General features: G+C 47.7%; 1 protein-coding gene across 8 annotated transcripts in view; it reads left to right on the top strand.

Annotated features, from left to right (window-relative positions):
- Positions 1-27,175, top strand: part of Larp4B (La-related protein 4B) — a 109,599-nt gene that overhangs the window by 37,086 nt on the left and 45,338 nt on the right. For 4 of the 8 annotated variants that reach the window (XM_055077304.2, XM_055077305.2, XM_055077303.2 and 1 more), the window contains 5 exons: positions 10,109-10,199; positions 22,849-23,023; positions 23,829-23,965; positions 25,292-25,395; positions 25,487-25,654. In XM_055077304.2, coding sequence (XP_054933279.1) covers positions 10,109-10,199; positions 22,849-23,023; positions 23,829-23,965; positions 25,292-25,395; positions 25,487-25,654 — 675 coding nt within the window. Of the gene's footprint in view, positions 1-10,108; positions 10,200-18,619; positions 19,206-22,848; positions 23,024-23,828; positions 23,966-25,291; positions 25,396-25,486; positions 25,655-27,175 lie in introns of those variants that run through there. The other 4 variants (XM_055077301.2, XM_055077302.2, XM_055077306.2 and 1 more) reach the window with 4 other exon arrangements.

The following is a 27,175-nucleotide window of genomic DNA, read 5'->3' on the forward strand; positions in this document are numbered from 1 at the left end:
CAGTGGCATTTGTTGGGCGCACGTTGAAGCTGGTGAATATTCATCTGGAGCCTTCGGCGTTCCACTGTGCACATTCTGGACGACAACCCAGCGCCACAGTTTAACTGAGTCGTAGTTCGAAAGACGCGAGTGCGCGATTCCTGAGCGAACTGACTCGGCGACGGAGCGTTGCGCGCGCGTGACGCAAACGCGGAAGTGACGTTGCAGCTGATCAAACGCTCGGTTGTCCGCATACGCGGTGGCCCTTGGACGGACGGCGTTGGTTTCGTTTGCTTTCCGCCCACCTTCTCTCTTCCTTGCGAAGGCGTGTAACAGTGAGGGACGATATATCCCTTTCATTCACTGCGTCTCCATGCGTAGATGCAACTTGCTTTTGAATCTTCCAACTAGCGGTGACGAGGAAAAAAAAAATCTTAATACGTAGAGCCGAATGTGAAACGTAACCCCCTGCTAGCCAAGAACGATGTCGTGTAAGTCCCTTCAGTGTCTAGGGCGATGCAAAACTGTAATGGGCAGCTCGCAGGGAGGGAAACGGTACCTTTCTCACACAGGAAAACGTCTTTATTATACTTTTTTTTTTCACGGATGCTTCTTTTTATTACATCATGTTGATGTAAACAACCAGCATCAATGCACCGGCGCATGCTTCTAGTGGACACCTGTTACAAAAGCAATGCCACTTGTAAGAGGTGCACCAGAAGCCTTGGCGAGAAGTTCAGCGTGTGGGTGTTTCGCAGCTGTTAGTGCTCATTTCTGCGTTGGGATAACTGTTTCAGTACGTTTCCCGATATAACGAATTATCTTTAAGTAGTCGCCATTAGTAATCGGGGCTTATTAGTATTTTTTATTTATTTATTTATTTATTTATTATGGCGAATGTTCTTAGCGACTTCTAATTTTCGTACTACATGTCCAGAATTCCTTTCTGCAATGTTTGGTCCGTGTTTTCAGAAAGATATATAAACTTGGAAGCCTTAAGACACTTAATTCTTCGCCGAAGCAGATATGAAAGGCGACACCCACCTTGCGTTGATAACTGTTCGTTAAGTTTATTTCTGTACCGAAATCAAAAATGGACAGCGAGATGTGAAGTTGCACATTTGCAGTAATTCGGTAACGCCTTTTTCAATAAGTCCATTTGTTATTCTTCCGTTGCGACAGCGTTACGATGCTTGTAAGCCGGTCTAGTTTACAGGGTTCGGGTCTTTTTCCTGGTTGCTGCCGTGCTTCCTTGCCTGCATTTAGACCTTGCATCCTTGCCTGCATTTTGCCTGCATTTAGACGAAAGCAAACCTACGGCGAGGCTTCTAGTTAGGACAAAATGTGATTTCCTTCAGGGAAGCTTATTTCTCGTTTGCTCGCTCAAGACGTTACCGAGTTAGCGCGGTACCATGAGATTTTCTCGTGTTTGTGTGCAAGGAGTCAGTGTAAAGGCAGTGTGTTGTCGAAATTGGAGGCATTGTCACTTTTTTTTTTTTTTTTTGCTTGTGGTGAAGTTCGTATCGCGCTTATACAGGGTGTTTCACTTGGGCCAAACTTCAAAAATGTGGAAATGCTGCTAGCTAGACCTAGCTAGACTGAACCAAAGTAATTTTGTTTGCTGTCGCTTGGAAAAAGCAGTCTTAATTAATCAGCTTGTCCATTATAATTAGATGAGAAGTGTCAGTGAGAAAATTGTAGAGCAACATGAGAAACTCCCTCTGTTGTCCAATACGTGCTGCATAGAGGTGTTTTTCCAAGCGTGAAAGAAACCCGCGAATACAGGCAAAGTGCATCGAGCGTATTCAGGGACTTCTTTCAAGCTCGGAAATACTTTTATGTAGCATGCATTGAGCAACAGAATGCTGTATCGGGAGGTTTTCATGTTGCTCTACAATTTTCTCATTGACACATTTCGTCTAATTATAATTTAAAAGTTGATCAAGACTATCTAATTAGGCGGAATGAAAAAATAATAATCTGAGCATCTCCAAGCGACGGCAGACATTACTTTGGTTCTGTCTAGCTACGTAGCATTTGCGTGTTTTTAAAGTTTGGCCCAAATGAAACACCTTGTATGTATATTTCCATATGAGTGATAACCAAAGCTGAGTTTGCAGCGATATTTAATACCCTTAGTGCTTTAAAGAAAATCATTTTGTACTAAGCTTGGCGAATTTTTTTTTTTTTTAACTTCTGGTCACAGAGTTGGCGCCATTCCGAGTCCTTTCAGCAGCTTCGTCGTTTTTAGCGGCATTCTTTTTTTTTTTTTTTCATGTGCGTCTTTGTGTTGAATGAAAACTTGTTGCTCTTCAAGCTGTTTAGCAGTACTGTAGTGGTCATCTTGAGAAAGCTTTGTGAGGGCCTTGAAAAACTTAAATTTATGCACAAAAATTATCGCAAACCGCGCCGTCGGTTGAAGTGCGATCGATTTATCTTCTGGATGGCAAAATGGTCAGGTAAATGTTAAATGCAAAGTGTGCGATGGAGCACCAATTGGAAACCGAGTGTCGTAGCTTCCCTCGAAGCAGTATTGTCCTGCTTTCTCCGCATCACGGACAAAGCGCGCCCTAGGTGGGAGGTCGGCACGTGCGCGCATTTGGAACAACGTCATCGTGACAGCGACCAATGGGGGAGCTCCGCAGTGTGTGAATCGGGACGCTTACGCTCGGGAAGCGTGAAATTTCTCTGTCGAAAGGTCGCATAACATGCGAGCGGTCACTTTTCGCTCGCGCTAACGAAATTGGTCCGAGGTCCTCGCTTTCGGCGACATTTCTGAAGGTGCCAAATACTCCGATTTCAACACTTCGTCAACGCGCAGTGCAAGGAATTGACGTTGCGTTTTTTAGGTCTCTCTCTTCCTTTCTTTTTTTTTTTTTTTTTAATTTTGCACGAAACACTAACTTTGCTCACTGCAGCGTGACCCGCGCAGTTAGCCAGCAACTGTGGCGCTCTGTTGCCGAACACGTTGTCGCGGGTGTGACTCCTGCCAATGGCGGACGCTTTCCAGTGTGTGTGCTTTGCGCAAACGTTCGTGTACCAGTATGGACTGCGGCTCACCGTAAAGAACCTAGTGTAGTAAAATAATTAATCCGGTGCCTCCTCACGGTACTGCACTACTACGTCGCCCCATAGACCAGCCAGGTGCGTGCAGCTTTGGGACGTTGAGCGCCATCTCTTTATTTTTACCTGCACGGGCAAACCCGCACGTAATGCGATTATGGCAAAGCTGCTAGATGCTATGTGAGCTGTGTTGTGTTTCTGTTCTCTCTGGAACCCCCTCGATCCCAAGTGCGGGTAGCAAGCAGTAGGTGGGGGCCGGTGCGTATTCGTAACTCTGGCACATGCTAAGCTCATTCATTAGGCCTGTCAAGCTCCGGCCTGCAACCATTCCTTGCTCAGTCCTTTGGCGCGCTTGCAGCTGGGCGTTCTATTAGGATGACGCGTTCCGGGAGGGTGCGTGTTGGGAGGAGCGAATGAGGCGCGGCCTCACTAGGTAGCTGGTCATTATCTTGGAGCGCGCGCTGTTTGATCGAACAACGCCGCTGATCTATAGTAGTTTATGGAGACACTGTCGGCTTTCAGCTGCACTTCTAACAAACGAAGAAAAGTAGTATTTTCTCTCTCTCTGTGTGTGTGTGTGTGTTTGTGTGTAAAACTAGAGGTCCGTACGTTTCACTGCACGGGCGTACGCACAAATCCAGCCGTATATTGAAGCAAGTTTTTTTATTTTCCTTAGCTTGCCAGGCCTCTCGATTTACAAATATAAAGCGCGTTCTCATAGCCGAGAGATGAAAAATTGCTGTTTTGGTTCGCACAACCTTCCCAAGCTGCGGACTTCAAAACACTCGAACACACCCGTCGCGGTAGCCCCGTGGCTGTGACGTTGTACTGCTGAGCTTGAGGTCGCTGGTTCGATCGCGGCCGGAGCGGGATTTAGCTGGGCGCGAAATGCAGTGCGCACGCGCTACTTTCAGTTCTGTCGAAATGAAATGAGCTTGAAACGAGACCCTCAGCACCGAAGGCTTATGTTACCTTCAGAACTGCTCCCCTGAAGAAAGGTCTCTAGCGCGCTTGCGAGAGGAACAAGTGATGCGTCGGAGTGGCGGTGACGCGCACTGTGGAGGAATGCTGAGGCAAGCACTCAATAGAGAGCTTTAGGCTAAAGTGACGTAAGAGGCCTGCGTACGGCGAGAGCTGCTTGCGTCCCCCAATGGAGAACTCCAATGCTACGAAGGTATCCTGTGTCAAGTTGCGACTGGATCTGTGTGCGTGCGTCCGATTAGTCGCTTCTTTGGGGCGTCGACCTGAAAGGGCGGCGGTGTGTCTACCGCGGGTCGGATATTGTGGGCGTGATATCATAGAAGCCGCTTCGCATTCGCTTCCGCGTGCAAAGCCGGCGGCGGGAATAGAGCCCAATTCGGAGGGAGGCTGTGGCTGCTCAGTGCACCGTCGCCTTGTTGTCATGGTTACTCGGAGAATGCGCGGGAAGGGTCTTCGGGTTGCCCCGACGCCTCTTCGATGTTTCCGGCGACGGAGGCCGGCCCTTCCGGCACACCGCCTTGATCAGGGCGCACTGCGAGAGGTGACCTCCGTAAGCGGCAGCGCTTGAATGGCGCGTGAAAGGCGCTTCGTGTGCCTCGAAACATGTAACCCTGTCGCTACTTCCTGACCCTAGCTGCACTATAGAACAACCTGAAGCATGCCGAAATCGTCGTGAGCTTTAGAGAAGTTCAGCGTATCCACTCTGTGTTACTGCACGTTCGTCGCCTCTTCTTCTGGTTCACTTTAGCTCGAAAAGCGTTCACTAGCGCTTTCTTTAACGTTTCTTTACGTTGCTTTCGAATCCTTCGTGGTATCAGTTTATGCGATGAGTCCGGCGTACTTTGTGTTTCAGCATATGGGTTCGTAGAATTTCATCAGCGCTGTCGATCTTTCCCATGCTGACATCAGAAGCGGCCGCAGGATCGATTTTCGAGAGCGTTCCAAGTACAGAGCATGGCTTCTTTCATGGGCGCATGCAGCAGCTACCTCCACGGCGCCCTTTCAGCAGGTCTCGCACTTTTGGCGGAACGAATGAGTGATGCGCTCTGTCGTGTTATCCACTTCAAGCCACCTTCATTCTTTGCAGCGTAGGGTAGTGTGCTGCGAGTGACCGCGCTTCTGCGACGTCGTGCTTCTCCGTTGACGCTTGTTTAGCACTCTGGTAAAAGCTGCATTCGGCCAGTAATGTACCGACTCGAGCGGGATCATTGTGCCAGCGTAAGATGAAAAAAATAACAAAGCACGACAGGTGATGTAGTTAACTGGGTGTCTGGCGTACGCCGGACACTGTTGCGGACAGTTGGCCACACTCCGTATGTTACGTGGATCCAGCTAAAACCCTATCCCAGTAAAGACAAGTGTCGCATGCTGGAACATCGTCCACGTGGTTTTCAAGCGACGGCGACCATTTTGATCGTTCGCCCGGAGGGTGATCGACCAGCCAGAAAGTGTCGTTTGCCGCCCAGAAGTCTGCGCGGTGCCTCGGCTGGTAACCGCGACTTGGTAACAACGCGGCAGTTGCCTGGTCGACCGCTTTGTTCTCAATTCGCTGATGGCTCGCTGTCGTGGCGGCAATAAATAAATGATAAAATCAGTCCTGGCTTATCGCACATTCCATCGGGCGAACAGGAGCATACACAGGCGTCCCCAGAGTGCTTTCAAGAGTAGCTGTGTTGGGCGAATAGTATCAATGTCGGCTGAGAAGCGAAGTTAGTCTGATGATCGCCGTGGAAAGGTAAACAGTCTGAGCAAGTGAAACAACTTCGCCCTCGCGGCTGCTCTCGGTGTGCATAGAACCCTGCATTGAGGGCGAGATCAGTCGCACTCTCGCTGCCTTATTACTGTGCTCGGCTCTTTCTTTTTGCAAGTGGAATGAGCCATTAGTCTCGTCTCACGCCCAGGACAAAGTATTGGCGTTGCTTTGACGCTGTTGGGGATAAGGCGCCGCTGAGAACCGGGGAAGCTTTTGGGTTTCTCCCAAGGCGTATGGGGGCGAATATTCGAAATTTCGAATCCGAACAGTTCTTGCCTTTTGCCTAGTGTTTGGTTTGAGAATTTACTAATCAAAGTAATCGAATATTCGTTTCTTTCGAATTCTTGAGGGATAACACTTATTGGAGTATCAAAGGAGAGCGAGTGTGATAACTGTTTCGGTTGACGCGCAATAATTTTTTCATTCATTACGAATGCTTCACTTTCAGGCATCCTGTATACGAAGCTATTGTGTTTGAGGACAATTAATGTATTATTTGGCCATTTGCACCATGTTTCCATACACTTAAAGCAGTGTGCGGTGTTGTATCGCGCTTATCTCCTTGAACAAACTGACCTCTCCTCTTCCATCTGATGTGCGGTTTCTGAATACCGTCATTGCCATAATGCACCAGATAACTGAAAGCAATTGTTTCTCATGCAAGCTCCTCGGAGGACCCGACGTTAATTTGCAAATGACGTTACATGTATTTCTGGAAATAAGCTGCGTAAATAAGCCTTTTCTTTCTTTCTTTTTTTTTCGAGATGACTCCAAGCATTCACATTTCACCGTATTTAGAAATATTTGATTCGATCCGGAAATTCCACTATTCGGACCTTTCCCACGTCGAAAAAGCTCCTCAAGCGGCTGCCGCCACAAACAAAACTGGGGGTCTAAATTAAAAGTAAGAGGCCATTAGAGCTTTGGTGGCAGAAAAGTAGGGAGATCACAAACAACGGAAGTGTACAAAAACAAAGTTCCCCGTAATTTTCAGTAAGTTTGATGCTGGGTATTTGTGAGCGCACGTGCGTGCGCATTTTATGTTATTTATTTATTTGAAGAGCTGGGTGGCGCAACCCACCAACCCCGTTTCAGAGGGGATGCTCATAGCAGCCATCCATCTAGCTGGCGCGGTTGGACGGGTCTGACCGCGTGTTTTTTTAATCGCGGTGAGCGGCTTCGTGCATTGTCACGTTTCGTTTGTGTGCGTATGTACTCTCGTTACTTGTTTCTTCGAAGCGTGCGCTAATTGAGCGCAGTTTAGAAGACTCGCGATCCGTCTGTTGACGCGGCCCGCTTCGTCGCAGCGAACAATGCACGGGGCCACACCCGTGTATTGTGCGTTATGTGCATCATTGGTAGGGTGACCAGCTCATGTTCACAGCATTCATATACCCTGCTGCACCCATTCGCCAGCGGACGATTCATTGGAGTCGTCCAATGAGTCAATGAATTTCAGTTCGGCGTTTTTAAGCTCCGCTCAGCAGCAAGCGGGCTAGCGGATCGACAAACACGGCCCGCTTACCAGCTGCCTGAGCGGAGCGTGCTGTGCAGCTCATAGGCTCGTGTTGGCGTCAGAAAGGATTGGGTTGGATGCAGAAAGCAAGCTCGCTGGCTATGACGTGGCCTACCCCAAGACGGCGCTTTATTTTCCACTTGATAAAATGGACCGGTAACGCATTACAAGCGCACGTCTAGATACTTCATGGAAAAATAAATTATATATATTCGTTTTACCTCATAAAAGTGATCAATAGGTGTGTTTATTTTGTTTTATTACCCTGAATTTGGCCAGAGGCCGCTGCAACCACGAAAGGTGCGCATGCAGAAGTGTTGAATTGCAACCAACTAGGCGGCCCCGTCTGTGCCTTCCATGTATGCGTGTGCATGCATGACAGGAGCGAGTCAGAGATTAAAGGCGACGCTGGAAACTCGCTTTCACCCCAGCGTGTCGAACGTGCACAATGCCCTCTGGAGCTCCCTAGCCGTCGCCAAAATAGCCTCTTCACAGCTGTAATTAGTCGTGACTCCCCTCAGAAGCATCGCAGCTTCTGAGGGGAGCCTTTTTCTACTAAGCTGGGAGTCCAGAGGGGACGTAGATAGAACTGGAGTCAGAGACGTGTTGGGTGAGGACTGGTAGCTGACCGACGGTTGAGCGCCGGACGCTGGCGTAAAAATAAGTTTTTCTCTCTCTCTCTCTCTCTCTGGAGGTAGGAAAAGAGGTAGTTCCCCTGCGAGCAAACCTGCTACTATACGACGGCGGCACACCTGCTCTCCCTTTTCCCCTGTATACCCTCATCTTTCATTCCCTGCCTAACACCGTGCTCCCATATGGGCTGCAGAATAATTTCCCTCACCCAAACCACGAAGAAGAAGAAACTGGATAAGCTTAAGTTAAAGGTACGCTACATACAGTAGGTTGCTCCTAATTCTGAAAAATAAACATCAGGGAAATATGTCAAGCGGACAAGCTACGCAGGGCGTACAGAAGCAGATCCGCTTGGATTAAAACGCACCGCAGGGTCCAAGCGACTCTGCGGAAGCGGTCAACGCTCAAATCAACAATTCTGTGCTCGCCGCGTTAGCTTTGTGGCTATGGCGTCGCTAGAGGCCGTGAATTTGATCCCAACCGCGACAGCCGCATTTCGACGGTGGCGAAATAGAAAACGCACGTGCACTTAGATATCGGGACACGTTAAAGAACATCACGGTGTCAAAATTAACCCCGAGTCCGCCACTACGGCGTGCCTCATAATCCGAGTGTCGTTTTGGCACGTACAGCCCCATAATCCAATTCAAGTTTAATATTTCTGCCACAATGCGGTGTGCCACGTGAGGCAATGACTATGCTAAACCCTCTCAGAGGTTATGAAATAAGGGGCACAACAACGCCTCAAGTAAACACCTCTCCCTGTGTGTTCTGCGCAGACAAACAGCAGTGGTCCCAACAAGGCGACGCGTAACATCAACTCACCACTCTCGTGTTAAACTAAACGTTGAAGAAATTAAGCTTTAGCCGTCAACAGCACCGCTAATTATCGTCAAAACGAGCACGGAATGCTTCGCTTACATCGCCACTAAACGTCAAACATTCATTCATTACATCGATTTCCACAGTGCGTGGGATCTGCATAATTTTTTTTAGTTCCGCCTAGTCAAAACTAAATCTAGTACACTGGTTAAAATGCATCGCAACTTCTTGGGGGCCGGCGGTTGTACTTAATCAAGTAACAATGGAAACTTGTCGCGACTTTTCGGCGTCTATGCGATTGCTTCACACCGAGGTGCGACAGGTTCTGTCCGTCGCTTGAGTATATCGTGTACGTGGCTGTCTCTTTAGGTTACCTGTGCGGATTGCTCATGCGAGTGAAAAATGGTGTCGCTTCTCAGAATAACTTCCGCAACGGCGTACCATCTCGCCGGTTTTCAACTGTTTCTTGCTCGGTTTCTGCTCATTGGCCGTATGCGAATTGTGTGGTGTAGATCCATGATTTGAAGCCGTGTCCGTATCAAAAATTTCCATGTTCGCGCGGTCTGCCTGCAGCGGGCTGCGCGCGTAAAACGACGGGAGCGTAAACCACGCCGCATTGTTTGCTGCGTCTGGGTGTGCTAGCGCGTTTAGGGGTAGTGCTCAGGGCGCGAGGGCGACATCGAGGCACCCTGGCGCGTTCTGAGAAACACGCCGTGCTACGCGAAGGGAAGCGGCGCGAAAAGCACGGGACGTCGACACCACCTTCGGGAGCTTGCCGGGGCGTTTGCATTGTTCGTAGCGCGTATTCCTGGACAGCTCGTCCTTTCCCCCTCGGACTCGTCGAGATGGGGAGAGATCCCTTTTGTGTCAGTGAGCTAAGAGGATTGGGTCGTTGGGCTCGGCGTTGCTGATGACGTTGGTGCTGTGATCAAAAACGAGTGGTACGTGCGCGACACACGTGGTCGAGCGGAAACAAGTGGATTCCCGAGTGCGTCGCAGCTTTCCCGCCGTCACTTCGCGTTTTCTTGGTTCGCCGAGTGTGCTGTGCACGGGGCCTGCCAACGTTGGTCGGTCGAGGAAGGACCAGCTGCCCTCTGTAGAACTTGTCGCCGGAAGCGTCATCCGGGTCTCACTGCGACAGTGAGGGCATTAGTTCTAGCTGTCGTCGGGAGTGCACGTGTGAAGTTCTCGTAGTGTCGTGTTGAACAGTTGGAGGCTGTTCTTTGCGTCCGCAATATTTGTGGCGGCCCTTGGGATCATCCTGTGCCTGACTGTACCGGTTGTCTTTTTTTTCTCTCCTTCCTCCCCGACCTTGTGCCTGCGGTGTTCGTGCCCCGTCGCCTCGGATGTATGCCCCGCAGACGAAACCAGCAACCACCACGCAAAGCCTGAACCCGAACGCCGACATATTCTACAGCAAGAATGCGCTGGCCAAGTCCGAAGATGACGACGGTGAGCTTGTGTCCGTTTATTACTTTTCTACGTTGTTGCCCAGGCAATACACTCCATTGAAGTATGTGGCACATTGTTTGCCGCTAGCAATTTCATGCTCGTGGCTAGGGAAGTAAGTGTTAAGCCTTGTTGGGGGGAGGACGGGGGCGCGCAATGAATAGGCAATGCGGGATTGCATTTTTAATCTCTCTTGATATGTGTGTAGCCTGAATGTCACGACTGAAAAGTTCAGTTCACAGGCACATGATATACGTCGTCCGAGCAGGTATACGTCGCCATCTCGCCTGCTGTTTTGTGACTTAAGACAGCAACTTCTTTCATTTTTATAACTGCTCGTCTCCGCACAGGGCTAGCCCCACAGGCTGTCACGCGCGCGTTTTCGCGAGTTAGACGGCAGTCAAAGTGCTAATTCTATCGCTTTTAATCTGCGAAGACTAGTTTGTAGGCGCATGTTCACAGCGCCGAGCGCGAATTTTTCTCCCCCGCCACTTGCATTCGCAAAGCTGTCTCTCCGAGTCTCAGTGGCTTGTCCAAGCGGTGGTCTGCTGCCGTTTGCTCTTACGCCCTGCACCGCGCTAGCCTCCCTGGCGATGGCGGCACCTGACCACATCTCGCCGCGGCCACGCACGGTGACCGTGGTTGCTCCGCCGCCGCCGGGCGCATTTCCATGGGCGCCGAAACAGGACGAGATCTCTCTCCCGGCCGGTCCGGGCGCGAAGCTTGTTCGCTCGGTTGACTAGTGCTTCCCCTCCTTCCATTGAAGGCCGCCACAGACGCGCAGGTGGTGGAAAGAGTGGGACTCGCTTTCTGTTATCCTTCCCTGTGTTTGTTCCTCTCTCCCGCGGCTCGTCCGTGCAAGGTTTGTGTTCTTATATGCACCTGTTTCGGGGCCTACGTCTGAGTACAGTCCGCTCATAACGCGGGCCGTATCACTTTTGGAGATCAACTCGGCCGCTCGATGACTTTCTCTGCGTGATTGCGCTGCCCGCCTCGCGAAACCCCCTCGCCGCAGTCGGGTCAACACGCATTGCAAGAAACCGCAGTGGCGTGGTGCTTGCGGAGGCGCTGTTCGGCTTGCGCCGGTTTTTTTTTTTTTTTTTTGTCTGGATTAGGGAGCTTCTCGACCAAAGCGTCTTGTTCGCTAAACATGACATAAGTAGCTTTTCAGACTCCGCGGATTCATTTCTGGCAATCTGAACGCTCGCGGGAATCTTAAAGCGTGCTGTTCGCACATTCTGGTTAATGCGTTTGTCGTAGGGCGAAATCATTGTGAATGTGAGTAGTAGTTGGTTCGATCTGGACAGTCGCCTGAATGGATTGGGGGGGGGGGGGGTGTCATTCGGGTGGCGTGTACGTACTTTGCGCCCTGTCTACGAGGTTTTGGAATGCGGCAACTGCAGAAAATTATATTCTGTGGCCTAGGCATGCCACCTTGGAATTCCTGGATGCGTTTTGCACTAGAGATCTCAAGCTGTAAGACGTGCCTGATATTCAAAACATTTTTGTGGCAAATGTACACTCCATCGAAATAATAACGAAAAGAAAAAAGCTGATGCCGTTGCCGCCAACGGCCGGTTTCTTTTTATTTTCCCAATAGGGCGTACATCTTCACTCTTGATTTTCGCAACACGAAGGTATCTTAGAACTCAATTTTATTGCTGCGCGCATATCCGGTAATTAAGCTTGACAAATAGGGGATAGCAGTCGCTTGTGCAACATACTTGCTCCTCTGTCACAGCTGTCTTAATGCCACCGGCTCGCGTGGTGTCCTCGAGTTGCACAAAGCTGGTTTTTCAGCAACTTGGGGGCACGCGGCCGGCAGCAACCTAACCTAATCTAGCAAAGCTGGGTGGCACAAGATATTGTATTCCTGTATGTGCTCCCGTAAGGCAGCAAAGTTGGGAAAGGTTCTGCCATCTTGAGATCCTTAATTATGTGGTAAAAACCACTCCTCTTGCTTGCAGGAGTCTGGCTCGGAAGAATCGGATTTTATTCTCTTTCGCTAATGTGGTGATGAAGCTCTCTTAGCTCCTATGAGTTGCGCAAATGAACTTCGCCTTCTTGAACTTCTTAAAACAGTCATCTATGAGCTTGAACTGCATCACGTGTGCTACGTAAATGACTGCAGCAATTGCCTTTATCAGGCAACAGAGTGCGCGACTATGCTCTGTAGCGCCATTTTTGTTGTCCTGGTCTTGCGACCGCCCGTTCGGTACAGTTAGTATTTGTCCTCGCCTTTCTTAGCGCTGTAGCACTGTTTCATAACGCCGGTTGCTTGTTCGTACCATCGTTTATATTGAAGAGAACACGCAAATACCGCAATTAACTGTCGATAATTTTAGCCAAATCACGCTTTTATTAGCCGTCCCTGCGCTTAATTCCACTGGAAGTGAGGCAGTGTACAAGAGAGCAACAATTTAATGCGTGTCTCCGAGATCTACGCTTCGAACAGGTGGCTCTAGTTTGCATCGCGCAGCACCGACGACGATGGTGTGTCTGGAGTACGGCCGAAGTTTAATTCGAAGACCATTGTGGCGTAAGCGAATATACCGAACCGTAATTGAAATTAGTTGCTCTCAGCAACTCTGAAACCAACACAGCATAGACAATGCGGTTGTTGAGTTGGCCACTCTTTGCAGAACTTTGAAGGTCCACGTGACAGCGAATGGCGGCGCCTCAAAGGCAGACGCGATATTCTGGCGCTCTGCTGAAGCTTGTACGGTAGTAACCATTGTTACGGCTCAACACCACCAAGGGTGTTGTTAATTGAACGTTTGCCACGGGTCAAACCACCGAACCCCCTAACCCGACGTCAGCGCGGCGTGGACGACTAAAAGAGCACTCCACCATTACTTCGAAACCGGAGAAAAAGGTGAACGGGAAGGAACCACGACAACGAATTAATGGACAGGCGCAGTTAATTAGACGGGTCAAATCACCACCCATCCCTCGGCACTTATCCAGCCGTCAAGACAGCGTGAAAATCGGCTGCTGCAGGCTTCCACGGAAGGCCCTCAGCCCGACTTCCACCTTGTAGACTGTGCAAAGAACGACGTGGGCCACCTGTCGCCGGATGATTTCTTTCGGCCACAAAATTCCAAATCAGTTTCTTCGAGGCGGAGTTACTGCGGGTTACGGATACCCTCGGAGTGGTATCGCAACGGAGTCGACGATGGTGATTTGTTGCTGTACAGTCTTCCGATTCCCTAGTCCACTCGCCCAGAGAAGACGACGGGATTAAAAGCAGATACTTTCGAGTGTAGAGAGAGGGTCCTGATGTGAACTGAGATGTTAGCTTGCGCCTGCATGAAGTGGGCTTCCGCACTGGAGCCGTGTAACTAAGCTAAATAAACACTTTACCTTCGTTTTCTACACGCCTGGCGTAGTAGTCGATGGGCTTGGTGGATTCCATGCCCTGAACGCCACCCTAGCCGCAACACCATATACAGGCTGGTTATTTTTAAGCTTTGTGAATTTTTAAAAATTGCCTGTTGAAGATATAATTCAAGGTATGCAGATATAATTGTTCAGGGAGGCAGACATGCGCGAGAAAATACATAGTCAAATTAAGACTGAATGTTTAACTTAATTACTTTACGGCACATAAAGCTGTTCACGAATTGTAGCCGGTGAGCTTGTCAGGCGTGTCCACTTAGATTGAATTTGCAAAATGACAACAGTTTGCAGATGTACGCCATCAAACTGTGTAAGAATGCGCTGATGGTCCACTTACCTTTTTAACAAAATGCTTTTATACATTGAAGCACAAAGCTAACGTAAACGGCCACGTATTTCGTCCCACATATCGCGAAATATCTCGGAACTTGTGTATTCCTGGAATTCTACTTCAAGTGGATGCAACTTTAAACTCTCAGGCTACAATTCGTAAATTGCAATGTGCCGAAAAGTAATTAGTCAAAAATCTAATTAGCCAGTTATCGTCAATTAGTTGAATATGTGCTTCGATTTATCGTGCTCGCAATCTTCGCCTCTTCAAATAATCCAGCTCAGCGACAAGAATTATGCAATCTGCCACAGGCGACGTTTAAAAAATTCAGTAGAACTTAAAGATGACCACCCGTATAGTAGTCAAGATAACCAAGTCTCAGCCCGCGTCGCTAGCACCAATTTCTCCCCTAGCGGGCACATTCGACGGTCGCCTGTTGTCCCGTAAGAGCACGACGGCAAGCGTGACCTCGTCAACCCACAAGCGTGGCATGCAGTATTTTTGTGTCTCTCAAGCGTCAACGTCGAGACCAGCCCGGGCGACTGCATATTTAAGGGAAATTCGCAGGTGAGACAAGTGCCGAGCTGTAATCGAGTCACATCGCGCGTTATTCACTTCGCGTGTCTTCTTTCGATCCGCGTCGTGCGGTAAATCTTATGTACACAGCGATAAAATGTTCAGTTAGCTTCGTACACGGGGGCGCGTTCACTCAATGTTGGCCCCTTTCGGGAAGAAGCGCGCTTCAGGGCCAGTTTGTAAAAAACAACTAGACTTTTCGAAACATAATTGCGATAGCGTGTTTTGGCAGCAATGAAAAGGGGCAAGCCGCGTGGGTGTATTCCGGGAATTCAAACCCAGGTCTGCGATCCTGAGAGGTGGCCGCGTGTCAGAACGACAGCTGTAGTTGTTTACACAATTGGCAATTTAGCGCTGTGTATAATTAAGAATTTAATCTAATGTCTCAAGCCTTTGCAAGACTTTGCGCTAATAGTTACACATAGCCGTCGCCAAAACAAGGATAACTTATGCTTCTTTTTAAGTAGGCCGTTCACCTAAATGATGCTATAAGCGTTATTGAAATTCGCAAGATCGGGAGCAGCTTCTTAACGTTTCTATTATTTAAAACGCCCCATTCTGACTGTGCTACGTGGGGCGGACCGACCTTGTCCTTCACCAGCATGACCGATGGACAGTAGCCGCATCCGAAGCGCGCGCTGGCAAGCGTGCGTGTGGTCGGACCTCATGTTTCGCATGGTTCAAGGCGAGTTGAGCGTTCGAAACTAGAAGTTAGCTAGGCACGACGGCTGCGACACCGTTAAGCAGGGTGTTCGAAGCGTGAACAGATCTTCCGGAAGTGTACGTTATTGTCGAAATTCGAAGGCAGATTTTCGCTTACTTCAGCCTGTTTATTAAACTTTGTCAACAAATATGCACAGTAACAGTAAGAAGTGCATGGGAATCCGCTGTGTTGCGAAATAAAGCGTCCAGAAAGGAGTGAGGAGCAGGCTTTTGTTGAAAAGAAGGCGTTTGAGAGAAAGGTAACCTTGCGTCCCGCTTGCGAGCTCGACGCGCCGCGCACGACTGCAAAACTTGGCTGAGATGTTCACGGCAGCGTGTGCTATCCGCGGACTATGCTTTTTTACCAAGTCCGAGGGGGTGGTTCGAGACCCCTCTAACGTTCGCATAGTAAGTGCCTCACCTGGGTAACATTGCGCGGAGTTTGGTGGCAGTCGAGCGAACTGCCCGAGGAAAATTCCAAATAGCAAGAGGGCCAGGAATAGTGCGCGCGCGTGCGCTCCACGCCAACCGGGAGTGGCGCTGTCCCGCTGCTGTCCAAGTCGCGTGCGGTCGTTCCGTAGGCGTAGGCGTTCCGTAGGTTCGTGCGGAGCGCTCCTGTGTCGCGCGGGATGGCGCCACGAGACGACGGCTAAAATGACCGCGACGTTTGTGTTTCCCTGTGAGACAAATCTGTCGCCGGAACGTATTTTCCTTAGCGATTTTGTTAGGACGGCAACAAAATTCCAGCCATGCTAGTCAGGTGAGGCTGCGAAGACCCGTGGTTCCGTGCGCATCTGAGGCGGTTTCGTGCCGAGCTGCAACGGGGCGCGGTGCTAAAGACGGGAAGGGTTGGGGTTCGGCGTTGACGTTATCACGGGTACGTGCAGCTGGTGTGAAGCGTATCCCCCGGACTCTGCGCGCGATCTTACGCCCACGCTTGTCTAGTGAGCGCGTAACCGCGTCCGTGAACTCTGTGCCTGATACCCCCAGACAAACGGGCACTCGAGAAGGCCTTTGGACTAAGAGTTTTTTTCCTCTTTATTGCCAGCTTTGACATAAAAGATAAAACATGTCAACAAGGATTTTGCTGGCACGACATATTAAAATGTTTTCAATGCTGCCAGTTTATCTAGCATGTCAATCCATGTGGCGACAACATATCTGCGCCAGGTCTTGAATTTTGGCAATGCGGAAGGAGGCACTAAAATGAGAAATAAGTTGAGTTGCATTAGTAAATTACATTGGTCACTCTTGCCCTGAGAATATGCTCGGTAAGCCAATGAAGACGCGAAAGCGAATTAAATGTTGCCGCACCAACTCGCATTGATGTCGGATTTTGACGGCGTGTGGCCCACTTAATATACTATACTGTATTATAAGAGCCTAAGACTGAACGTAGCAAGTTTCTGTACCTTTTTTCTGGCCACAGTGGCCCAAATGCAACGAAAGCAAGAAGTTTTAGATACCCTTTTTTTTTTTTTTTTACGAAAGTAATCCAGCGCTACTTCTTAAGACGAGGACACAGACTTGAAAGGCTGGAGTACCAGCTTTCGGCGCGAAATTACAAAAATTGAACTTTGGCCTGCATTTCGTCTTATAATCAACAACCTATCACCGGGAAGTTATCGAAAAATTGTTTTCGAAAGGTACTTTATCAGTTTAAACTTATTTGGTGCTTCTCTAAGCTTTCAGAATTGCACCACTAGTATACCCTCTCACTTCTACATCGTCGTTGTGTGCCTATTCCGTGGCTAGTCTGCGTTTATAGTGCAGTGAAAGCCGCATGTAACAAAATTAACGAAACGACCTTGAGAGCTAGATATAGATTGGCGGCTAGATAGATATTGTCGAAGTGGCAAATGTTCGCCATAGATACTGCCGAAATTACAGATGTTCGCGAAGGGCTTCGCATTTAGTATGCATGTCCCTCTATATTTCTAAACAATCTTGGAACGCAGAAGAGTGAGATACTCCGCACGTGCATAATCAGCGTGAATTGTTCCACTTGTAACGCAATATTTTGCTGAAACTGATCCGTTTGCAAAGACACAAAGCTGTTTGCAGCCAGAACGACGGTGTTTAGCCAAATGCATGTAGTACTTGCAGTCATTCCCATGCTGACTGAACAGCCCATGCTTGCAGCTCCCTTAGACAGTAGCGCCGGAGTTCGCTCTAGTAATTATTATAGGAAACTCATTTCCTAAGGGTTGCGCGTGCTCTTGATCGTGTAGAAAAGACAATAGGCGAGAACGAAACACTTACTGATGTCCCCGGTACTTTTGATATTGTTGCAAACTCAAGAGCTCGACGTGTCCAATATGGAGTTCGATATGAGTATATTTCACACTGGCAGCGTTCGTGTTAGCGGCAGTTCCATGTTGGACGTGGGTCGTTGTATCTGGCCTACTTATTAAGCGGGTTTCACCATCTGTTCCGTGAATTTCTGCGGTGCCGTAATCATGCCCATCGTTCCCAGTGCTGGCTTGAAATGCTGTTAGCACTCGCCTGAATCCTCTCAAATTGTCTGCGGGAACGGAATGCGGTTCTCTTAAGTCTATTGGACGTTTCATCCCCCCGCCCCCCCTTTTTGTTCTGGTAAACTTCTGGCTTGAAGTCAAAATATTTCGCGCAATGCTTGGGCGGTCTTTGCCATGCGCTGTCGCGACTCGCTGTAACTGAACATTCATGCGATCGTATCGCTGGAGCACACGCTAAAATGCAAATTTTGCGGCTGCAGGCCTCGAAGACGGACCAGCACGGTGTAGCTTGTTAGTCGATAAATCCGACAGAGTAAGAATTGTTAAACGCCTGTCACAAACTGGTTCCTCTCGTCGATTTGCTGTTTGCCTACCATCTAGTCTGAGGAGGGAGAAAAAAGCTTATCGGTTATAGAGTGTCGACCTCCTTCCGAGAGGAGCGCAGTGCCTGACGTCAAGGCCGCCAGGATGCACCTGGCTCGGAAAACGTTCTCAGTCCGCTCTGCCGACTCGTAGCTGTGCCTTGGGCCTGAAACCGATTTTTCTTTTTTTCCCCTCAGGGCTGGTGCAGCGCGCCCCATATGGGGTCGTTGTGTTCGTCAAGCACACTTGACTGTATACTGCGGAGGTATCCTTAAAAAAAATATGTAGAGAAAAAGCTAGTCCAGCGCTTATTATTCATCTTTAGCCTTGATGGGACGTAGTTCAATTTTTGAGTGATGGAGAGGTTGGCTACGAGCGGGACGCTTGTTCGCATTCGCGGCTGTTGTCGGCCGTTTGTTTCTCTCGCCCACGTCCACGCGATTGAGAATTCAGGTGCGTGTCCATGGGGAGGTGTATTCTGCCGTCACGGCTCGCGCGGGCTCGCTCTCCCGCGCTCCGGCGCGGCTTCGGTCGTCGTTTGAAACCAGCTCTCTCAGATGGCGCCACGAATCCCAGGAGGAGGCCGCGACGGCGGCGGCGGCCGGTGTCTGTCTCTTCTCGCTTGTTTGTTTGCTTTCTGGTTGAGCCAGAGCAGAATTTTTTTCCTTCTTTTTTTTCATTTCGGCGCCTTTCCTTCTCTCTGGGGCGTTTGTGGCTATCGTCGTCGTCGATCAACTTGGGAGCCGTGTGCCACGTCGGACGGCCCGGTCACCGGCAGCGTTGTTTCCTTCCTATCGGCGGATGCCGGCGGCGGCCTAGGCTCGACCGCGGCGTGCGTGTTGGGCCCACCGCTTGTTCCTCGGGCGATGCTGCTGCCACGTCCAGCCACCTCGACGCGCCGCAAGCTCCACGAGAAGCAAAGGTCGCGCTTCGGTCGTCAGTCGCCCCAGGACGCGCACGTTTTGCCCGTCGTCTGTGTTCCAAGCCCCGCAGGAGGCCCGCCGCCTTCTGCCGCGCGACGACGACGACGTGCGGGTAATCGGCGTGTGCCGTCCTCACTTGCGTGAGCATCGGACGCTGCGAGCGTTTCCGCGCCATCGCCGGCCGTCGACGTGGAGGCCCACGGCGGCACCGCGCCGCCGCCCCACCACCACCGTGAAGGTGATTTTTGGCGCTGGCCAGCAGCCGGCTGCTCGCTTGTTTCCCCGGTTTATTGGCGCCGAGGTTTTCTCGGTGGGGCGACGCTCAGGCCACGTCTGGTGTGGGTGGGCTTCATGTCCGGACACCCGCCGTGGCTAGCCAGCTCGCTGGAACAACATATTTTGCTCCCCCCTCCCTCCCCCCGGGATTTGTAGTGGATTTGCGAACAGCAGCATTACTGCATGTAATCTGTCCCCGCCGGTCGTCTCTCGGTTTTCGCCTTGCGATAAGCTGCTTGTCCTTCAGTATTCGCATTCCTTTTCCTCGTCGCCGTCTAGCGTTCATTTTTGTTTGTTCATTTCGCCTCGCAGCTCCCTGGTGCCGTTCGGTGTCGTTGGCCCCTTTAAAATGTCTGTTTTGCGCGCAGCTCACCTCATTTCGCACATTGGGTGTCCATGTATCGTTTCAATCGGTGTTGCGGGGAGGGTGCACGAAGCCTTGCGTATTACGTAACATGCGGCAGCTCGATTCCGGCGCAAGCAGCACTGCTGCCGGCTTTCCGGCGGCGAAGGAAACGCCACACTGGTGCGTGAAGTCTCAAACGTGCTATTCATCCTGTTCGTTCGGGAACTGTAGGCAATTTGTGGCGCTCTTTATATGGTGGTATGCTGACGTCCGGCCGTTATGCCATCAGAGCCACGTACACGCAGGCTTTAGCTTCCTTTGAATCTGAAACTAAACTCGCATAGTACGTGTTCACGTGCTAAACGCATTTTTCTTACTATAAGAAATGAAAATGAGGGCTATTCGACGAGCACTGAGGCTCCAGGTTTCCATAACTCCACTGCATGGACGCGGTTGCTTACTCAAATATTGCTTATTTAGATATGGCTCGTGTTTGGGTCAGATTATTTACATTGTCTTACATATGTTAGCACAGAAACTCTTATTCAGACTTTGTTCGTGTATTTTGCCCACTACCTGAATCATCAGACCCTAATGATGGTGATGGGTGTCCGAGACCCGAACCGCCAGTTGTTCCTAGCAAGTTTAGTCTGGATGTACTACAAACCTTGCACAAAAAATTGTTTGCACTCTCATCTCCACAGGGTTGTTTTTCACTTCCACAATATCAAATGTAATTTCTCACAGCTGCCCAGAAGCCTGTCACAGATAATTAGCCAAGTAGCACTGATAAGGTTGCTATCTCTTTGCCAAGAGTAAACATCTTAGCATTTTAGGCTATGTATAAAAACTTGCGTGTATAAACTTTCTCACACACACACATGCACACAGTATGTTACTGGCTGTTCTTGCCTTTATATACTGAACTGTGCCATTTTGACATATTTTGTGTGAAAGTCACTAAAGTGACTTTCACACAGTACACAGTTCACTGCATTTTAATGCAGTGAACTTGCAATTCAACCACAGTTCTAGCAAGACCAGAGCATCCACTAAAGGCACTCATTAGTTACAGTGGCTCCCATTCTGTTATTTTTATTCAAAAAGTGGTAGTGCACTGGTATTAAAAAAAGTGTAAGCCTTCAAGAATAACGAGTTGCGTCTTTGAGCCCCATAGTAGGCATAGATCTATGGCATGTGGGAGTGTAAATGTATTAGAAGCTCCTTTTCTACAGTTTTTGTTTTTCACGCGTTACTACTGTACTATGATGTAGTAACGTAAACTTGGGAACTAATGTAGACATTTTAAAGCTAGCACTCAGAGGACATGCACTGCTTTGTGCTGCTCATATCCTGTATCAGTTGATTGCTTGGGCAATTTGAGCTTACTGTCCTACATAAGGAAGGGCAAGAAGGATAGCTTTTGGCAAAAGTTTACAGACTTGGCATGCAAGACATTGATTATTGCATGTCCAGTCTGTAACCTTTCGGCAAAAGCTTGAACACGGGGTACATTGCACTTGAGGTTCATTTTGTGTAGTGTGGTGTATAACAATCTCATTCTTTGTCTTGGCTTTCGTTTGTTTATTTATTTATTTTTTTTTTATTTATTTATTTATTTACTTATTATCTTTAGTGAAGACACCTACTACCAGCTGCTAGTGTTAAGTGTGGAAGTTTCCTAGTGATCTTAGCAGGTGAGACAGTGTTGGTCCATAATTATGCCAGCAATCTCGTAGAAAGTGCAGTACCTGTCATTGCAAGTTCAGTGCAGGGAATCAGTATCTTTGTATGCAGTTTTGCCATAAAACATTTTGTGTGTGTAGGGAGTGGAAGAGTGAAAGACAGGATGTGTTTTTAATAACATTCTAACTTGGCCAGCTTGCACTGCTGTGGGGATGTGCACCACAACGTTCCGTTGTCTGGATGTTGTCTTGCTGTGAGGAAGAAACACATTTTTGCTCGTCTTCAGTGCAAGAAACAGTCATATCTTCATCAAGCTTCATGACTGATAAAACCACCATTTTTGGAGTTTTTACTCCTCTAATGCTACTTGATGAGAAATAGGGCTCGGTTTGCAGCTGTTAAAGATATGTTAATCAGGATCACCTGCTGTGAAAGTACATTTACTAACTTATTTGCACTTTCTGTGCTCTTATTTCAGGATTGTAATTGATTGCAGGAACTTCTCATCACAATAATTAGGGGAGGCTGAAACCTAGGTTAGGCTTTTATGTATATATAATAGTGGGTCTGCACACTGACATCTGAATTGGTGCTACTGCACCTAACTTTCTTAGAAGCTATGCATCCGTACTTGTGCTGTGGAACACCTTGGCACTTGTGCAGTAAGTTTTCTTTTACTCATTTTCTGTTTTCTTGGCGGCTCATCATTTATAATTTCATCCAAATTGAAACCTTGTGGAATACTATTCCGCAATGTTATAGTGCCATAGTGCCACTGTTTTGAAACATTACCCTGAGCATCAGGTTGACTAAATATACTGTTGAACTGTTGGTGTCTGAACTACCTCTGGTCATTAATACATGAAATTTTTATTAGCATTGAAATTATTTAGTATTCTCTTCACCCTTGTTCATTATAACTGATGCATCAGTTAGCTGTTTAATGTCAAACTTCGTCCTTTTTCTAAGTTGAAGACAAGTTCAGTAATTGCACTTGTGTGCGTTTAGAGCCTTAGCTCAGAAATTTAGCAATCTTTAAAATTTATAGATTTTACCTCGTGTCCCGTTTCTGTTTCCATCAGTGCACCTGCTCTCTTGCCGCTTTAACAATAACTATGTGTTCGCCCATAAAGATTTTGTTGGCACCCTTTGTTGGGGTGGAGCACTTGACGCAGCTTTAGCTTTCAGCCTATTGTGTAAGAGCACTCGGCATAACAAAAGGCTCCTCCGAAGATGGATGGATGAGTTGGTAGGGTGTTATTGCATTGCATATGATGATGATATGATGCATATGATCGTCATCATGGTATCATCCATACATTGGGCTGCAGTGGGTCCTGCTGCTTTATTACATCGCCACTAACAATCAGCCTTGAAATAAAAGCAGTTGACATAATTTTTTTCTTCAGGCTTAATACTGCCAACATTCTGCACACACCTTTAATGTATCGCACATTGTTGTATTATGTCTTATTAGAGCTGCTTCAGTTTAGCATGGCAAATTGAGTGAATGGAATGTAAAAACTGTGGCCAGCGCATGATTTAGCCATCTCACGATGTGTGTGGTGCACAGGAGGAGGAGGAGGAGGAGTGTGCTGTGATGCATCGGAGGTAGCACCGGAGGGGGGCACGGCCATGGCGCCCCCGCCGCCCCACGGCCTGGGGCCCCCCCATTTCAACCCTGATGAGCTGCCCCTGGCGGACCTGCGTCGCATGCTCATGCAGCAGCTCGAGTACTACTTCTCCAGGTAGCTTCTTCCTACCAGATTTTGCCAATGCCTGTCATTAAATTGCAGAGCTGTTTGTCATGCTCAGTAGTGCCATGCCAAAAACAGGTATCAGAATTCTGTGAACTTTATCAGACTGTCTAAAGAAGCCAAACAAAGCATGTTTGCTTAGAGCTTTCAATGTCATAATTAATGCAGTTCATAGTATTGTGGTATCTATTTTTACTATTGGGTTACACATTTGTAAACTTCATTCTTACTGCGTTATTGCTAATCTTCACTGCCGTGCGATTGTCTTTAATTGTTCTGGAGTTTCAGTGATAGCATTAACAAATTTTTTAATGCACCAAGTTTACTGGCACCTGAATACAATTAAAATAAATCTATAATAAGAAAATTTGTCCGATAAAAATTATGACACCTGTCCTCCCAAGATTATAATGCAAGTAAGAATACAAATGTCACACCCATGCAGAATAATAGCTTATATAATAACGTGTTTATTGTCAGTATTTGCTGTTGTAAGTTTGGTATTTCTTGGGTGCTGCATCTAAAGGTAAGCAATCATTAAGTGCATATTTACCTCTATAAGGTGAGTGACAAACATTAATAGTAATGCATGTTATCTCCCCTACTCTGCCCCCAATTATTGTTAGTGGGGTTTTATGAATTTCCATAACACTGACATGCCATTAAAAAAGAAAGGAAAAAGGCAACTGGTTGTAGGGAAGTTTCGCATGTGCCCCGCAGCAAGTGTGTTTTCCATAATCCGACAAACATTTTTCTGAGGTTTTGACTCTTGCCCTTTTTTCCTCCTTCGTTGTAGGGAAAATCTTGCCAATGACACATACCTGCTGTCTCAAATGGACAGTGACCAATATGTGCCCATTGGTACAGTGGCCAACTTCAATCAGATCAAAAAGCTAACCAAGGATCTTAGTCTTATTGTCGACGTCCTACGAGGCAAGTGTAGTGATCGTTTTTTTCCTATAACCATTGAGCAACTGGTATGATATAATTGTGAATTGTGTTAAGTCTTAGAAGAATAACAACACCCCCATTTTAATGGTGGTTTCTTCTGTTGCTGCATAATTATTCACAGAGTAAGAATTTCGACACACTGCACAATAGCAGGGAAAGCTTGGTCAAGTTGGGGTAAATTCATATTGGACGAACAGAATGTGCCAACACTCAAAATTCATTTCGTAACTTATTTCCAATGTAGCAGTGCCTTCTTAGTGGAACCTAGTACAATAGTGTGGTGCAACATGCTGTAATGTATATATCGAGCAAGCATGTATAGACACTTGATAAATGTGCACTGAGATGTAGTTAACTGTCGGCACATGAGAAATGGATCTCGTACATGCGACTTCTTCCTCATATTCTTACTGAATACGTTGGAGTTCACTAAGTAAAAAAATGCTAAGTAAAACTGGTGTCTTGTTAAACACTGTCATTATGCTCTCATTACTCACAGAGGAACGTTAATTCTTGGTCATGAAAAAACACTGATGTCTTCAGTAAGATGACTGTTGGGGTGGAAATAAGCTGCACAAAGTGCATACTTCTATGACATTCTTAATGCACCCTTGGTATCTGCATTGGGTGCCCCACTGTGCTCAGTGCTCGTAAATGGGTGCAACAGTAAAAACCACGGTTAAGCATCGTTGGTGTTCCACCCGGCCATGTTTGCCCGGAACACCTGGTTTACTCCTGTTGGGACACTATAACATCCACAAAAATAATAAAGATAACGATAAGTAAAATAAAAAATAGATCTAGGAGAGGGGGTGAATGTTTTGCTACATTTTATTAGCACAAATTATTTATGCTTCGAATGTATTCCAAGAACGTGTCTGAAAGCGCTTTTATTCAAGGTAAAAGTTTGGGCTAGTTGGTGGGTCATTCTAAATACGCTTATAGTGAAATAAAATCAGTACTTGTTGCTTGTCTGTAGCTACGTTTAGCCTTGCACCATAAACATCATTGTGTGCTTTGATTGAATTTATTCCTGATGAGCCATACCTCTATACATTAGACTGCAATATACACATTAACCGAAACTGCAATTCCTTTAGTATTTTTCTGTTCTTGAGCTTCCTAAAGGAGTATAGCTGCTCAGTAAGGACTGATGAAGACCTTGATCTGGTGCATCTGAACTTTTAATGCCCTACTCCTTTGAATTTTATCTTCAATTGCCTTTTCTGTTCAAGCTGAGATCCTTTTGTGAATACTACACAGAGGCTGTAAGCAGTCCCACTCACCTCTTGTGTTGTTTTCTTCTAGAATCCCCTAATGTGCAGGTAGATGAGGCTGGTGAAAAAGTACGCCCCAACCACAAACGCTGTGTCCTGATACTTAGGGAAATACCAGAGAGCACTCCTGTAAAAGTAAGTTCACTCAACCAATTTTTAATGCAGAAGTGTTGATGAGAAAATACGGGCTGCCTGTGCTACATTCAATACCGTTGTGTGTGTGCAGGACATCGAGGCACTCTTCAAGGCCAGTGACAAGTGCCCGCAGTTCATGAGCTGCGAGTTCGCCCACAATAGCAGCTGGTATGTGACATTCGAGTCTGACGAAGATGCACAGCAGGCGTACAGGTACTTGCGCGAAGAAGTGCGCTCCTTCCAAGGGAAGCCCATTATGGTAAGTCAGATTTCTGGCTCTTTTTTATTGTTTTCCTGCTGAAGCTACAGTAGACGACCGTTTGTTAACTCCAGTGATTTAATTTTTTAGGCAAATGAGATCATGGGGAAGTTCTGGGGTGGCATCCATGCATTTCTATGATCCATTACTCATTGTTTTTATCCTGAAAGTGGCTTTTGCTTGATTCTCAGTATGCATGCACCGGCATTGCTCCAAGCAGTGGCAAAGTTCTGCTGGGAGTTGTGCAAGGAGTTGTTGAATGGGAAACGCTTGTGTCCATTTTTAAAGGCAGCCAGAAAAACGAAACGGTTTGCTCGGCAAAATCCATTCCAAGCGAATGGGTGGGGGAAGTGAATGCAAAAGGCGCCAATTTTTTTTTTAATGCTCTCATAGTGCTGATGTGGCATTGCTCCGCAACCAGTAGCCACGTTCGCCATGCTGGTGACACTATTGTGTAAGCGCACGGCATATGTTGAGTGCAAGCTCGATGGCAGCTCAAAATGAATTACTTTTTTTTTACCTCACAAAAGCCGTGGTATGTAATTTGACCCACGGGTTTTTGTTAAGCTTGTCATAGTTGAATTTATTAGTCGACTGCTTAAATGCATGACATTTAGAAAAAGTGACCAACTTGTACTTTATTTCTTAAGTACAAAACTGTCGCCGAAACAGGTTGTGAGCGTTCTCGGGTTATAACATGCTGGATTAATTAAGGCTGTCTGCAAGTAGGCAACTATCAAGCTGAACATATTTTTCTACTCGTACTGAAGTGACTCTTGATCAGTACGGTGAGAGAATACATCAAGTTGTCTGCTTCTGCACTGGCACACAGGAATACAAAGATAACTGAAGGGAAAGTGGTGGTTACCAGGGGCATGGCTACGTTAATAAAATTTAATTATGCTCTCTTGCACTTGTTACACTGTAGTTCCTACTTAAAGCAGCTCTGAACCACATTTCTTTGAAGCCCCAAAAACACCTTGGAATGACTATGCTACTTCCCAGGAATACTTTCCGAGAATTTGTCAGAAAGACTTAGTTTGAGTGTGGCCATATTTCAGTGCGATATTTACCTTTCCCATTTTCCCTGAACATCCTTCGTTACGTTGGAGCACCGGTGGCGATGCCCCGCCTATGACACTACGATTAGAGAGCTTTTTGCGAACCACCACGGCATTTGCGCCAGACAGCTACGCGCAACTGTAAGTGCATAGCAGGTTTGGAGAGCTCACTCACGTGCTCCAGCCTGGCTGTGCTATGTGGTGCAGACCAGCTTAGTCCTGCGTGGATTGCTCACTTTGTAGTGCTCAGTGCAAAGCTCAAAGCAAAGCGTGTCCAGCCAGGAGTGGCAGGAAGCAAGCACTCACTGGCATGCGTTCCTTGTAGAGGCCTCTATTAAAAAGAGAGTGCTTGAAAAATAGGTGACTTCGCACTCCGCTTGGTGAGCCTCGTGGACTGTGCATGAGCGCAAAATTTGACTTGGATGTTCACAGCAGCGTATGCTATCCGCTGAATGTTTTT

This window comes from Dermacentor andersoni, chromosome 2, assembly GCF_023375885.2.
Source record: "Dermacentor andersoni chromosome 2, qqDerAnde1_hic_scaffold, whole genome shotgun sequence".
Taxonomy (NCBI): Eukaryota; Metazoa; Arthropoda; class Arachnida; order Ixodida; family Ixodidae; genus Dermacentor; species Dermacentor andersoni.